Consider the following 12,114-nt stretch of genomic DNA (forward strand, 5'->3'; position numbering starts at 1 on the left):
ACTTGTGGTTTTGATAGTATTGGGTCATATCACTTAGAAAAATACTTAGAATTTCCATTTAGTGCAGTTGTAGGTTGATAAATGGAACTGTTAACTTTTGGTGTTGTGTGCATATGTTGTGGGGGTCGGGTGGGAATTGCAGGGACATATACTTTTCTATTTGGGACTTGTGTGGTTTACTTCTTAGTCTTGGGGAAAAGTAGAAGTTGAGGAAACATTAACAGAATGAGTGCTGAGTGGCACAGGACTGGACTGTGTGGCAGACAGGGTGGGTTAGCTGGGCTGTAGGAAGTGAGGGAAGACAGCCTTACCCCTAAAAACTCTACTGTGCCTCTCCAGAGAGTAAGAACATAATGAGGATACCATTTATCACACCTAAAAAATTAATTTTTTAAAAAAGATTTTATTTATTTGAGAGTGAGAGAGAGAGAGGAGAGAGAGGGTGGAAGGGAGCAGAGGGAGATGAACAAGCAGACTCCACACTGAGCATGGATCCCAATGTGGGGCTCGATCCCACGACCCTGAGATCATGACCTGAGATGAAACCAAAAGTTGAATGCTGAACTAACTGACCCACCCAGGCATCCTCTAGAAAATTAATTTTGATACAATGATCATTATCTGACATATAGTCTAAATTTAAATTTCTCCAGTTGTCCTCTAAATGTCTTTTAAAGCTATTTTCCTCTTTTTTTTTTAAATTTGTATTTATTTATTCATAAGAGACAGAGAGAGAGAGAGAGAGAGAGAGAGGCAGAGACACAGACGGAGGAAGAAGCAGGCTCCATGCAGGGAGCCTGACGTGGGACTTGATCCCGGGTCTCCAGGATCACACCCTGGGCTGCAGGCGGCGCTAAACCGCTGAGCTACCCAGGCTGCCCAGCTATTTTCCTCTTAATTCCAGATTCAGCTAAGGGGCATTTGGTGATTTTATCTCTTTCTTCTCTCTTAATTTAGATTCTAGAACAATCTCCTTGCCTTTTGTTTTGTTTGCTTTTCATGACTTTGTCTTACTTGAAACATTTGGGCCAGTTGTCTTGTAGAATGCTCCACATTTTCAATTCACCTGATTTGTTGCTTCATGATTAAATCCAGGTTTTGGCCAGAATGCTGCACAGGTGTTTTGTGTGCTTATTCCATCACTTAAGGAAGCTTATCATGTCTGGTTGTCCCACTGTTGGGGATACTCACTAATTTTTAATGAATGGGAAGTTTATCTTACAGATAAAAAGTCAAGGGTATAAACTTTTTTTTTTAATTTTTTTTTATTTATTTATGATAGTCACAGATTGAGAGAGAGAGGCAGAGACGCAGGCAGAGGGAGAAGCAGGCTCCATGCACCGGGAGCCCGATGTGGGATTCGATCCCGGGTCTCCAGGATCACGCCCCGGGCCAAAGGCAGGCGCCAAACCGCTGCGCCACCCAGGGATCCCCAAGGGTATAAACTTTTCACGTAGTGTATCTTTACATCTTTCATGAACTCAGAGTTTATTAACAGGAAATATGCAAAAAAGAAAAGTATCAAGTGTTTCATTATCTACTGAGAGTTTCAAATCCTTCCTTTTTTTTAATGGAGAAAACATAAATACTTGGTAAATCACCGAGCTTTATCCTTGCATATATAAAAGCAGGATGAGAATGAGATATGGTATCTATTAGTTGCTCTAGTGTTGGATGCATAGCATAGGTGAATATGGAAGGCAGTTTTCTGTGTGTGCCATCTCAAGGCCCAAAATGTGACGTGCCCAAAGACTAGCTGCCCCTTTCATTATTCATTGTTGTAAGAATAAGTCTATAAAATCTTGGGTTTTATTTTCTTTCCTGAGATTTGGGGCATATTATCTCAGAACAATTGAACACACTATCTTAGGACAGTGCTGTTGGAAGCACAGTGCTTTGAATGCATTCTGGTTTAAATATTTTTTTTTTCCCTTCCCTATACCTCCAGTTGGACAGACAGAAAATGCAGAATATTTTCTTCTGGGAGATGGGACTCCAGCAGCCCTTCTTTCCTCTTAGTGGCCTCCAGAAGGGAACTTTGGAATCTTGCTGAGGCAATATGCACTTGGTTGAAATGGGAGCCTTTGTGAAGATTGTAGGGGCGCCTGGTAATGTGGAGATGTTGATTCTCTTTTTCAGGGCATCTTTTATGACCAAAACTGTGCCTTGTGGAAATGAACTTCATAAGTTCCTCATCTGGGACACTGCTGGGCAGGAACGGGTAAGTGTATGAGTTGTTGGGTTGTTGGCTTTCTAGGGAAAATACTGAGCCCAGTTCCCGAGGAGTTCTTTGTATTTGGCAAGACTCTTGGATGCAAGTGACAGGAACCCAGCTTCAGTGATTTAATCAAAAAAGGAAATGTGCTCTTCCACTGTGTGAAAAATATATGGGTGGCTGTCTGGAGATAGGGCCAAGTTCAAGTCCCCCAGATGTATTGTTAGAGGCAGCCAGCTCTATTCCTGTTTCTCTGCTTGCTTCCCTCTCTAGACTGGCTTCATTTTTAGGCAGACTCACCTCCTTCCCTTCCCCGAGGGTGCCAAGGATGGCTCCGTCAGTGACTCCAGGCCTGCATTCTAGCACCTGAGCAGTCCCACAAAGGATAGGATCTCCTTTCTGTGACTTGCATCCGGAGTCTCCACAACTGTGGGTTCTCACTGGCTTGCTTTGGTCACGTGTTCCACTCCTGAACTTGACGTGTAGTAGCATTCAAGGGTGATTTGTAGCTCCTATTTGTAGGGCCAGGTAATAGACTTTACTCCAAGAGGTAGGGGCTGCCATCAGCCCCACCCGAGCCTCTCTGGTTGGCAGTCTGATGGGTTTAGGTACCCAAGGAAAATCTGGATTTTCTTACTGGAAAACGAGACAATGGACGTTGGGTTACCAGATATAGCCAATGACTTGTCTCTTATTCTTAATTCCTTTTATTTGCCAAAAATATTTATAGTGAAGATTATTTAAGCAGCTTATGTTTTTAGATTTTATTTTTTTTATTTTTTTTTTTTATAATGTGGAGTTTGCATCTTTTTTTTTTTAAACGATTTTTTTTATTTTTTTTATTTATTTATGATAGAGAGAGAGAGAGAGGCAGAGACATAGGCAGAGGGAGAAGCAGGCTCCATGCACCGGGAGCCCGACGTGGGATTCGATCCCGGGTCTCCAGGATCGCGCCCTGGGCCAAAGGCAGGCGCCAAACCGCTGCGCCACCCAGGGATCCCCTGTTTTTAGATTTTAAAAAGTAAAATAATACCAGCACAGACTGTCCATAACAGGATATTCGTATAATAACTAGAGTGTATGTTGTCAGAGTCGAAAGGGGTGGTCAGGATAAGTGACACACAGGGATAACCAATAGCTTGTCTTCACTGGGAGCTTTCAGCCAGTTCAGAGCTTTCATCAGAGCTGATGATGATAGAGTAAAATAGGTTGAGCTTTCCCTTGTCTGATCCAGGCTCATGTGGCCACCTTCTCTACCTACCCTATTTAAATGTCAACACTTGTCTTTTTTCTGTCCCTGCTCCACTCACTTCCTTTTTCTCCACAGCTCTTACCACCTTCTAATATACTATTCAATTTCATGATTGATTATCTCTCTCTCAAAGGAAGAGAATCCAGGGCTCGGGATAACGCATCCTTTTCATTATCAGCTCCTGGCAATTCAAATGTGTGTTTCTGTGACTTTCATTTTAAATAAATCCCCACTCCAGCATTTGTAGATTCAGGCTACTAAGGTTTTAAAGGTTTCTTTCTTCTTAATCAGGATGAGTCTTCTGGCCTACAAATGCTAACCTCATTAGAATGTCTTCTATTTTGCTGCTAAATTGAGAGCATAGACTTGCACCCATGAAGCTACTGCCTGGAGCACCTCTTAACTCAGTCAGCTGTGCATGCTGACCTCTGAAATGAGATGATGGATCCTAGGAGAAAACGTCTACCCAGGGATCTCTTCTTTACATATCTTCCTCTTTACATACTATGTACATATATTTGTAGGATGTAGATCTGCTAGGTTTTTGGTTTTGGGGGTTTGGTTTTTTTGGTTGTATTTACACAGAAGTAGAGAGGTTTTCTTGCTCCCATTTTCACTTTTTGCCATGAAATAGTTGCTTTTGCAGCCACTTTTAATGAGCATAATAAGTCAATTTTACAAATTGCTGGCATAGTATTAGCATACCTACTGCTTCTACTGCTGGTGGATATTTCCTGAGGGCTTCTTATGTTCCATAGAGTGTTCTGCGCGCCTTCCATGTACTAAATAACACACTTAGTCCTCTCGCAGCACTCTCAAGTGGGGACTATTTTTACCCCTATTTATAAGTGAGGTCACTATGGGACCGAGAGATTAAGTAACTTGCTCAAGACCACATAGCCAATGAGACATAAAACTGAAATCTGAATCCAGCAGTCTGGGTTCTGAGCTTTGCATTGTAGTTTCGTTCTGCTAGAAAAATCACACAAAAGCCATGCAGCTGACAGTAAAATTATCCAAAATCCCACCACCCAGATATTTCCACTGCTTTTTAAATTGAAGGACAATTGTCATGCAATATTAGTTTCAGGTGTACATTGTAGTGATTTAGTATTTTTTTATACGTTATGAAATGATCCCCACAATATGTCTGATTTCCACTATTGACATTAGATGACCATTCTTCTCACTGTGTGTGTTGTAACTTCACATCAGAGGGCTCACAGTTCTTTATAACCAGATGTTTTCACTGGGTAATAACAGTGTTCCTGAGGAGAGATTTCTGTATGATCTAAACAGAATATTTGACATCTCCCTACCTATTCTGATATAATATTCAAGGAATTGACTGCTCTTGATGAAATTTGGTACTCTAAAGTGACTACTGTAGTCTGTAGCTTGCTCCCTGACCACCTCAAAGCAAAATAGCAATAGAAAAATTTTAATATGACCATATTTCTAATTATTCTAATTACTTTTCCTAAAATTTGGCTATTAGAGGTAATGGACATCTGTGACTATATTGCTGTGTCTGTAATTTTAAAAGCATAGTATTGCATATGTTATTTTATTATGCATATTATATTTATTATATATTATTGTGTTATTGTATCAGTGTTATATGTGTTGTTAGTATTATCTATTATTATCTATTATTATAATTATTAGTATTCTATGTGCAAGGTCCAATTCCACACTAGTACTTCAGGGAAGAGGGACTGAATTTTGGATGATAACTTCAGATGGATGCTTTTTAGAATCTAGGTGGGTGGAGAGCATGTGAAAAATGTCTGACAGCCTCTGCAGTCATGGATCCCTCCAAGCCATGAAGGCCTGGTTTAGCTATCCTCAGGCCATGCTTGTCTGGTGTCCCTCTGTTCAATCTCTCATCTCTCCAGTGATGGCAATTTCTCAGTCATTTTGGGAGTTTGTTGCGGATTTGATCGTTCTTGTAATGACGTTGCCTAATGTTGGAGCTAAAAATAAATTCTATGCTGCTGCGTGTGCCTTTTGCTGTTTGTTCTGTCTCATTAATTGTTGGAGTCCAGTGTACTTTTTTATCCCTCTTTATCCTTGTAGAAATCGGCTAGTGTTCTCCTTTTTCTTCGTAATTTTAAACAAATTTTCTTTGGATTTATGATTTGATAATATAAAGACATAGATTTCCATGGCCTCAAAGGGGATAATATGCAGTGTGTGTGTTAATTACTCAGTATTTGTTTATTTGTGGAACTATCAAGCCAAGTGCTGCCTCGCATACACAATATTAATTCTGGACCACATTCGTGGCACAAATTCATACTCTTGAAAAATTACTCTTCCTTCTGTGTGAGCACTGGAAATGTAAAAGGATCTCTCTCTGTGGGAGAGAGTATTCATTCTTGATATGCTGTCTTAATTACGCTTTTCATTCAAGGACGTATGACGGACATCTTATGATCTTTTCAATGGCAAATTGTAATCCTTGGACTGCCTCTGTTAAAAATGTTTTAAAATTTAACCACTTCAATCAACCAATTGATTGTTGAATCCAATTTGTTAGAAGTTTAACATTTGCAAAATTTATGCATTCGTTTTTTTTGCTGCCAAGAGGGTGTGGAGTGGGCAAGAGTGCCATTGGAGTACCTGTGTTGGAGCGTCACTGTAGGCTTTTGGGGGTTTTTATCCTGTCCTCTTGCAATGAGTTGTGCTGGTTCTGCTTTGTACAGAGCTGTGGATGGAACTCAGCAGTAGGTCAGCAGATGTCTCTGGAAGGTTTTACACAGGAGCTTGAAGTGGTCCCAGGGGAGAGAAAGGAACTTGTCTGTCCAGTTACGTCTTCCTATCTCCCACTGGTCAGAATTGTCATGGGAAGATAAGACTTCTGTCATAATGTGTCAACACATCCTTCTTTCCCTCTGGGTTTCCTTTTGACTCTCTTCTTTGTTTTTCCAAATAAACTGGGGACTAGAATATCCATGTTATTATTAAAAATGTCTTGAGGTGCCTGGGTGGCTTCGTCTAAGTGGCCGATTCTTGATTTTGGTTCAGATCATTTCAGGGTTGTGAAATTGAGTCTTGCGATGGACTTACACTGAGCATGGAGCCTTCTTGGGGTTCTTTCTCTCTCTCCCTCTCCCTCTGCCTCTCCCCCGTCTCTTTTTCTCTCCCTCAAAAAAAGTCTCATCAATAGGAATTATAACCTCCATCTTCTAGATGTGTGCTTCTAAGTCATTCTGGTTTTGTTTTAAAACACAGTTGCAATCCGTAGGATAATTCCATTAAAATGTTAGTATCTTAGAAGATTTTGATGCTTATTCCAAGAATCTAACATTAACAAATTTTAACATCATCTTATTATCTGGTTTCACTTGGGTTGAAGTCAGTATTATGGCTGCCTCTCTGCCCTAGTGCCTCATCATAATGGTTGTATTTGTAAAATTTGGGTTTCAGGGGATCCCTGGGTGGCTCAGCAGTTTAGCACCACCTTAAACTAACTGCCCGGGGTGTGATCATGGGGTCCCGGGATCGAGTTCCGCGTCGGGCTCCCTGCATGGAGCCTGCTTCTTCCTCTGCCTGTGTCTCTGCCTCTCTTTTTGTGTCTCTCATAAATAAATAAATAAAATCTTAAAAAAAAATTGGGTTTCAAATGTACCACAGTCACAAATTCTGCAAAGGTGAATTAATGGTTCTTTGGTTAAAATAAAAAAGCTCTCCCCTTACTCTACTAATACATCTGAAGTTGAATAGCCTGACCTCTGAAATCAAGCTCATTATTATATACTTTTTAAAGTGAAATTGAAGAACATATATATATGCTAAAAAAATAGACCTCCCTTCCCAATACTTACTAGAAATTATGGAGCTTTGAACTTAATAGTAAAAATGACATAATTCAAAGATTTGTGTAGGGAATTAATAATTTATTACTACTGTTTTTTTGGGGGGGTATTTTTAAAAATTTGATAGAACACCGAAAATGAAAGAAATGCTAAGAACAAAGTGAACACTGTATAGGACTGAGTAAGCCAGTATTATCTAATAAAAGATTGAGCTATTGTAGAATTCTAAATATGATCTTAAATAAACAACACTTTATTTAGAATTTAGAATACTATTATTAATCCTGAAAGTTGACACCTGGCTGTGCCTGTTAATTCTTTTTTTATATCTTTCTATTTAAAAGTACTCTTGTGCTGGGGCGCCTGGGTGGCTCAGTCCATTAAATGTTTGACTCTTGAAATCCGCTCGAGTCTTGATCTCTGAGTTGTTAGTTCAAGCCTCGAGTTGGGCTCCACACCCAGTGACGTGCGTACTCTTGTACTTATAGAAATGTTACAAAAATATTATGGAGCTTTCTAGCTGAGGTGGCTCTACTTCAAGCTGTGAGGACACAAGGGGGACACTGCTTGCTTGTTCATTCTGGGGTTAGAGAGCAGCAGCTATCTGAGGAAGCACTCCTTGGGCAATGCAGAAGCACGAGGAGCAAGGCACAGATGCAAGGCCCCTTAACACTAGGGTTAGAATGAGCACATGACACATGACCTACATTCCTTTGGCCAAGGCAAGTCACATGGCTCAGCCCAAAGTCAAAGGATAGAGAGACATGGCCTTTAGAGGAAGTGAGAAAACTACATTGGCATAAACAGGGCATGGATTCATGGAAAGGTGAACAAGTAATTGGTGGCCGTAATTTTCTGCCATAGGCTTTTATTGGGTTCTCTTGCTCTGTGTGCTTTGGAGGCTCCATTCATCCAGCCTGGAATTTCTTTTCAGACATCTAGCTCAGTCTTTTTCCATTGAGTTTACTTTTACTCACTCTATGTTTTATCCAAAATGAATTTCCTTTTTTTTTTAATAAATGAAATTTTTTTTTAAGATTTTATTTGTTAATTCACAAGAGACAGAGACAGAGAGAGAGAGAGAGAGAGAGAGAGAGGCAGAGACACAGGCAGAGGGAGAAGCAGGCTCCATGCAGGGAACCTGACATGGGACTCGATCCCAGGTCTCCAGGATCAAGCCCTGGGCTGAAGGCAGTGCTAAACCACTGAGCCACCCGAGCTGCCCCCAAAATGAATTTCCTATTAAGAAATCTAAAACTGTAGAGATAATGCTTGCCCTCCTGTGGCTTTTAAAATACAGTGGACCTTGAGCAACATGGGGGTTGGGGGGGGTAGTCCCCCACCAGTTGAAAATCCAGGTATAACTTTAGACTCCTCCAAAACTTCACTACTAAAATACCTACTGTATCTACTGTTGACTGGAGGCCTTACTGAGAACATAAACAGGCAATGAACAATATTGTATATGTTACATGTAATGTACTGTAATCTTACAATAAAGTCAGCTAAAGAAAAGAAAATGTTATTAGAAACTCATAACAGAAAATGCATTTACAGTCCTGTACTTTAAAAAAATCTGTGGACTTGTATAGTTCAAACTTATGTTGTTCAAGGGTCAACTATATATTCATTACTTCCTGGTACTTGAGATGGTCCCTCCCTGTGTTTCTGGAAAGAGCCCAGTGAAGGTAGCTGTGATGTGAAGTTCTCTATTTACCTGTTCCTTGATAGGGGAACTCTTTTCCTGTCCACTCCCTCACCCATTCTAGACTTGCTCAAAGTTTCAGTTTCATAAGCTTCTTATTTTCATTCTCTGGTTCACTTTGGAAGCAGCTGAGCCATGCTTTCATCTTTTTTGGAAATTCCATCCTGGAGTTTTAGTGGTTGGAAATAAAATTAACTGATAAACACCTTTGTCTGCATTTGTTTCTGCATGGATTATCATCATGTAGAGTATCACCTCTCTTTTTTAAAGACAGCTTAATTGAGGGGCACCTGGGTGACTCAATCGGTTAATCTTCTGCTCAGGTCATGATCCCAGGGTCCTGGGATCCCAGGGTCCTGGGACCCACATCAGACTGCCTGCTCAGTGGGGAATCCTGCTTCTCCTGCTCCTTGCTACTTATACTATCTCACTCTCTCTCAAATAAATAAATAAAATCTTTTTTAAAAAACCAGCTTGATTGAGATATAATTCACAGTCCATATAATTTACTCATTTAAAGTGTACAGTTCAGTGGACGCTAGTATATTAAGATTGGACAACTGTTGCCACAATTAATTTTAAACCCATTAACAGTCATTCTCTATTTCATCCCAAGTCTCCCAGCCCTTGGCTGCATTCTGCCTCTAGATTTGCTTCATCTGGACATTTCATATAAAGAGAATCATACAATCTGTGCGTTTTTGTGACTGGCTTCTTTCACTTAGCATCATATTCTCAATGTTCATCCACATTGTAACTTGAATCAATGCTTCCTTCTTTTTCATGACTGACTGATACTCCATTTTATGGATGTACTACATTCTGTTTATCCATTCAATAGACATGGACATTTAGGTCGTTTCCACATTTTTGGCTGTTATGAGTAATGCCTCTTTAAGCATTCATGTACAAGTTTTCATGTAGATAGTTTTGTTTGTTTAATATCTTGGGAATATATCTAGGCCTGAGATTGGTGGGTCCTATGGTAACTCTATGTTTAGCATTTTGAGGACCCACCAAAACTTCTCCAAAGTGGCTATCCCATTTTATATTCCTCTTTTTTTTCCATTTTATATTCCTATAAACAATGTATGAGGTTCCACATTCCTACCAACATTGGTCTTTGCCAAACTCAGAGTTACAAAGATTTACTCTTATATGTTCTTCTAAGAGTTTTAGAGTTTTAGTTCTTACCTTTAGCTCTATGTTCCATTTGTTGTTAATTTTTGCATATCTTATAAGGAAAAGATTCAACTTTACTTTCTGTATGTTGCTATTAAACTAAATCAGTTGTCTCAGTACAACTTATTGAAAAGACTATTCTTTATGCAATTGGTTTTCTCGGCACCTTTGTTAATATAATCAGTTGACCACAAATGTGCGGGTTTGATTTTGGACTCAGCTCTCTTTCTTTGATCTGTTTTACCTTTTGCCAATATCACATTGCCCTGATTGCTGTAGTTTTTTAAGCAAATTTTTAAATTAGGAGGTATGAGTCCTCCAATTTTCTCCTTTTTCAAGGTTGTTTTGGTTATTCCACATCCCTTGTATTTACACAGAAATTTTAGGATCAGCTTGTACAGTTTTGCAAAAACCTTGCCTGTATTTAATTGATAGGGATTGTGTTAAATCTGTAGATAACTCTGAGGTTACCCACTCCTTAAACCTTTAACTTATAAGTGATAAGTAAGTTGCAAGCTGTTTTTTATCACTAATTGTGGATTAGAAATGCAGCCTTGAGCTCATAATGGTACTTAAAGAAAAAATTCTGAATAAAATATTAAATCTTTGAAATATTAAAATGTGTTCCCCAGAACAAATTAATATAGAACTATAAATAAGGTTATATTTGTGAAGCGATCACTTACAATTTACCAAACTATTACTAGATTTGAAATGTATGATACTTGACTAAATTATATTTTTAAAAGAAGGAACCAGCCTTCAAAATAATATTATTTGCAGCTGATTTAGCTTTTTCAGCAATATTATCTAACCCGGGACCAGACTTTATTTCCTTAATGCACAGTATTCAGGAGAGCGTGATAATATTCGGAAACCTGTTGATACAAAGGCTTTCAGTGACTCTCCTAGTGAGTGTACAAACTTGTCTCCCTGCTCCCTGCCCCTCAATTTTGAGATATTTCAGGCACTCCGGGAAAGAAGAAAATGACAGTATAATATTTACAGCACCCAGATTTGTTTACTCTTTACTTGCTCCTTCTGTCAGAGGTTTTCCTGGGAGCAGGGTCCCCGAAGAAGGCACAGTCCCGCTGGGGCCCTAGGAGCTGACAGGTTAGCCTGCGGTGCAGCCCGTGCAGCCGTGCTGCTTGCTCCCCTCCGGCTTACGTTTGCAAGCACCTACCACGCTCCTACAGTGGGAACGGTTAGGCCACAGGATGACATGTGCAGAGGCAGCTGAGGGGCAGCCAGGCAGGGCTGGGGCCCAAACGCCAGGTCTCAGCGGGTCCCGGGAAAAGAAAAGGGAAGGAGGCAGCAAATAGCTGAGGTCAAGCTCCGGATGGACAAATAGCAAAAGAAACTTGTTTGCTTTCTTTCTGTCTTTCCTTGGGGCCCTGGACTCTGCGGTCAAGAAAGTGGTTCTCTTTTCATAGACCATGGCCAAGTCAGAGGAAATTTTGACATTTGGGAGTCCTTGAAGAATGGGGCCTCTTAGAAGCCCAGAATGAGCTGCTCTTTGTTTTCTCCTGGGCTTGCTGTGCAGCGGCTGGAAATACAGGCCCAGCTCCTCGCGGCCTCGGCAGCTAGCACCCGCAGGGAAATTGCTTCACCCCAGTGCACCTTTCCCACACCCACGAGAGATCAACTCTCCTAGGACTTTACCTCTGGTGGAAGAGCGTCGGGACCTGGTTTTGGCTGTCCTTCCCCACCTATCACAAGAGATCAGTGCTTTGAATCAGTACAGATCGCTATCCTGATAAGGGAAATACTCCTCCTCTCCCCTCCACTCCCCTAAAACTCCCTCAGAAGGAAGGAATACGGAGACACAGCAGAAGCTTGCAAATCCCGTAGATGCTGTGGAAAATGAGGTAAAGGGCTACCGCTATCCATAGGGCTGGGCCACGTCGCCTCCGTTTAGAAGGAGCCTTGGCAATCACTT

General features: G+C 40.5%; 1 protein-coding gene across 1 annotated transcript in view; it reads left to right on the top strand.

The window, feature by feature from the left end:
- Window positions 1-12,114, top strand: part of RAB31 (RAB31, member RAS oncogene family) — a 127,897-nt gene that overhangs the window by 61,365 nt on the left and 54,418 nt on the right. The window contains exon 3 of the mRNA XM_055324528.1: window positions 2,140-2,221. Within this exon, the coding sequence (XP_055180503.1) occupies window positions 2,140-2,221 (82 nt within the window). The remainder of the gene's footprint in view (window positions 1-2,139; window positions 2,222-12,114) is intronic.

This window comes from Nyctereutes procyonoides, unplaced genomic scaffold, assembly GCF_905146905.1.
Source record: "Nyctereutes procyonoides isolate TBG_1078 unplaced genomic scaffold, NYPRO_anot_genome, whole genome shotgun sequence".
Taxonomy (NCBI): domain Eukaryota; kingdom Metazoa; phylum Chordata; class Mammalia; order Carnivora; family Canidae; genus Nyctereutes; species Nyctereutes procyonoides.